Source organism: Micromys minutus, assembly GCF_963924665.1.
Source record: "Micromys minutus genome assembly, chromosome: 27".
Classification (NCBI taxonomy): domain Eukaryota; kingdom Metazoa; phylum Chordata; class Mammalia; order Rodentia; family Muridae; genus Micromys; species Micromys minutus.
The window spans coordinates 18,488,680-18,491,748 of NC_137962.1; the positions used below are offsets into that span (position 1 = coordinate 18,488,680).

The following is a 3,069-nucleotide window of genomic DNA, read 5'->3' on the forward strand; positions in this document are numbered from 1 at the left end:
AAGTGAGGCAGCAGAGGGGAAGCTGGTGGACTTGTGTGGAAAGAGTAAAAACAGGGTGTAGGAGGGCTGGTGGGTTATCTGGACTGTTCTTTCCAGAGCCAGCCAGCCTCAGAACGTTGGGTCTAGGGCTGAAGGCTAAAAGCATTTGTGAATAAAAAGCCTTGTCTTTGGCCTCCAACTGAGTCTGGGGATGAGCCCCTCCCTCTTCAGCTCTGGCCCCGTACTCCGTGGCTAGCTGGCCCGGAGGCGGAGGCAGCGGATCCTGAGACAAAGGGCGATGTTGGGGGGCGGGTAGGGGATAGAGAGAAAGGAGTTGGGTGGGGGACTGAAGCGCCCCCTCCTTCATTGTCACCAGCCTGGGAAACGGGTTGAGCTGGGCCTCTGCTGCCCGTAGCCCCTTTAAGGGTAGATTCTCCTCCCGCCTCGTAAATTACGCCGGTCCAGCCTCCGGCCGGCCGTGACCGTGAACGCCAGCAGGAAGAGAGAATCAGCGGGCCCGCTGCTGTAGGTGCCGGAAACGCTCCCTGCCAATCAATACCTCTCTCCGCAATCCCTTCCACCATCTCTTTGGGCGTCCGGGAGGGCCAGGTGGGGGTCTTTGGGGGGGTGGCTAATGAACCGGTGTTGGTTTGGTTCTCAGTCCCCCCTGTTTACCGCTTCCAGTCTACAGTGGCCGTAAGTGATGGGAAAAGTAGCTAGCACACCTGTGAATTGTTTGCCTGGGACAAGCTGGGGACTTAGCAGCGGACTGAAGACCTTGAAACTTTTCTAGATCTGTCCTGGAGAGGATCCAAAGCTGTTTAGTCTATTTTCCTGCACAGTAGTCTGCCAAAAGCAGGCACTTTAGCCCAACCCAGTGCTCAGGCTGGAAGACTCAGATGTGGGTAGGATCCAGGCCTTACCAATCATGCTCTCATGGTCCCTAGGTTCCTCGAAGCCTGTCACAGCTCTCTACCCTCGCCCTTAACTCTGTCCACGGATCCTTTCTGTTGTAGCTTCCACCTCTCAACTCCATCAGTTATGAGTTTGGGCACCTTGATTCCACTATCATCAGCCTTGTCTGCTCCTCCAAGTATAGAGACTTAAGACCAGAAAGGGAAGTAGTGGATGGGTGCGAATAAGTGTCTGGGCCGCTGCTTTCCCATAACCTCAGCGGGAGGCACAGTAGCTCCAATCCTGCCTGAAATAAACCACCCCGGCCTAGTGTCTTAGCTGCCCTTGTCTCTCCAGGGCTTTTGCCTTCTCCGGCTAGGTTTATTCCCTTTACTCAGGGACCCGCAGGGCCTGCTGGGGGTGTGTGTGTGTGGGAGGGAACCACGAACAAAACAGACAAGAGACGTCTGGGGAGGGCCTGCCAGAAGGCCTGGCGTTGTAAGCGGGACTGTGTTCCAGGCTGCGCCCCCTCTTGCTCCACCAAGGCAAGCTCAGTCTGGGGCTAGCACGCATGTCCTGCTCCCTAGAAGAAGGAGAGAGCTTGCTCCCTCAGCAGAAGTCTTTTCTTTTTCATTCTCCGGTTCTGGAACCAAATCTTGACCTGCTGATCACTAAGATTCAAGCGGTCCGAGAGTTCCCTCCGACGCTGGCGTGTGATGAACTCGTTGACCAGAAACTCGCCCTCCAGCTCAGCCAACTGCAACTTCGAATACGGCTTGCGCTTCTTTCGCGAGCGGCTGTGGATCGGGTACCAGGGCGCGCCTGGGTGGAGATGAACCGCAGCGTTGGCTAGAGGATCAGGGGGTGACTAGCTCAGTGCCCTGGGCCCTTTCCCAGACCTTTCACCCTAGCCCCACACCCAGACTAGGTCATTCATTCCTTTCCCTTCTCATTCTGATAGCCTTTACCCCGACGATTCTCACCAAACCATCACTTCAAGTTCTCCCGCTTTTACTCTATACCTCAACATAATATAGTATACACAACTTTTTATATCCCTATCTCCTCAATTCTTCCAAACGATCTTCTCTATTATTATTATCACCACCACCATCATTATCATTATTATTCTTAAATTGTCCTGACCCTTACAACTTCTGGAACTAAGGATTCCATAAGTTAGAAAAGATGTGGGCGGGCAGTGAAAAGTAAATCATGTTGATTGTGTTTTTTAAAGTAAGAACTGTGAGTAACGGAGGCCTATGGCTAAGCAGAAGGAAAGACACCCCAAAAATAGGAATGGAATCTCCACCACCTCTTTACCCTTAGGCTTGGGGAAGTCCCCATCAGGATCCCGGTTCCCTGGAGCTCCCTGCCTCCTACAGCCACTAGGAGCGAAAAGGGAAATCTCTCCAGGTCTTTTATGAGGATATTTACATGTTTATAGGGTTCCCCCCCCCACTTCTTTTTAAAAGAAGCCCTAGCTCACCACACATTCTGTCACCCTAGGCAGTTCCAGCTCAGGCCTCCCCTGCCCAAACTAGCAAGACGTCCTGTCAGAGTAAGCCACACAAGTGGGCTGGGGTCCTTACCGCTGGCTGAGAGCCCGCCGCCTGGGTTCAACGGCGATACCAGAGAGCCAGGGTCGCCAGCGCTGGCGCCCTTATTGCCCTCGTTGAGCAAGGACGAACTGGAGTCGGATTCTAGTGACTGGCACGAGGGTGGGTCATGGGGGGGTCCAGTGCTGCCGTCGCCACCGCCGCCGCCCGCCGTGTAGTCGTACTTGAAGCCGAGCGCAGGTGGCCCCGACGGCTCCAGCTGCAGCAGCGCTGCCCCGGGTCCAGCTCCGGGTTCGCGCCCGCGTTCCTCCCGCTTTAGGCCCCCGCCGCCGCCCTCAGCGCAGGGCTCTCGGTAGTAACCCTTGCTATCCTCCACGCGAGCCAACTCGCACGTGCGGCCAAAAGGCGGGTTGAGAGACACCGGACTGCCGAGATAGGGCTGCGGGTAGCCATTGCACGGCTCGGCGGACGGCCAGGGCAGCGAGCACACGTTGTCACGGCGTGGGTAGGACAGCGAAGGCAGCCCCGGGAGTTGCGCTCCTGACGCGCGGAAGTTGGGGAAGTAGAAGGTGTCTCCCGTGTGGATATTCACCAGCGGCCCCACAAACCCAGGATTCAGGAGATTATGCTCGCCCAT

The 3,069-nt window shown here is 55.9% G+C and overlaps 1 protein-coding gene across 1 annotated transcript; it reads right to left on the reverse strand.

The window, feature by feature from the left end:
- Window positions 1-1,456: 1,456 nt before the first annotated feature.
- HOXC12 (homeobox C12) lies at window positions 1,457-3,069 on the reverse strand (the record flags this gene model as incomplete). Its single annotated transcript, XM_080939854.1, has 2 exons — window positions 1,457-1,695; window positions 2,466-3,069. 2 exons carry the CDS (start codon window positions 3,067-3,069, stop codon window positions 1,457-1,459), a joined length of 843 nt encoding a protein of 280 aa, XP_080795980.1.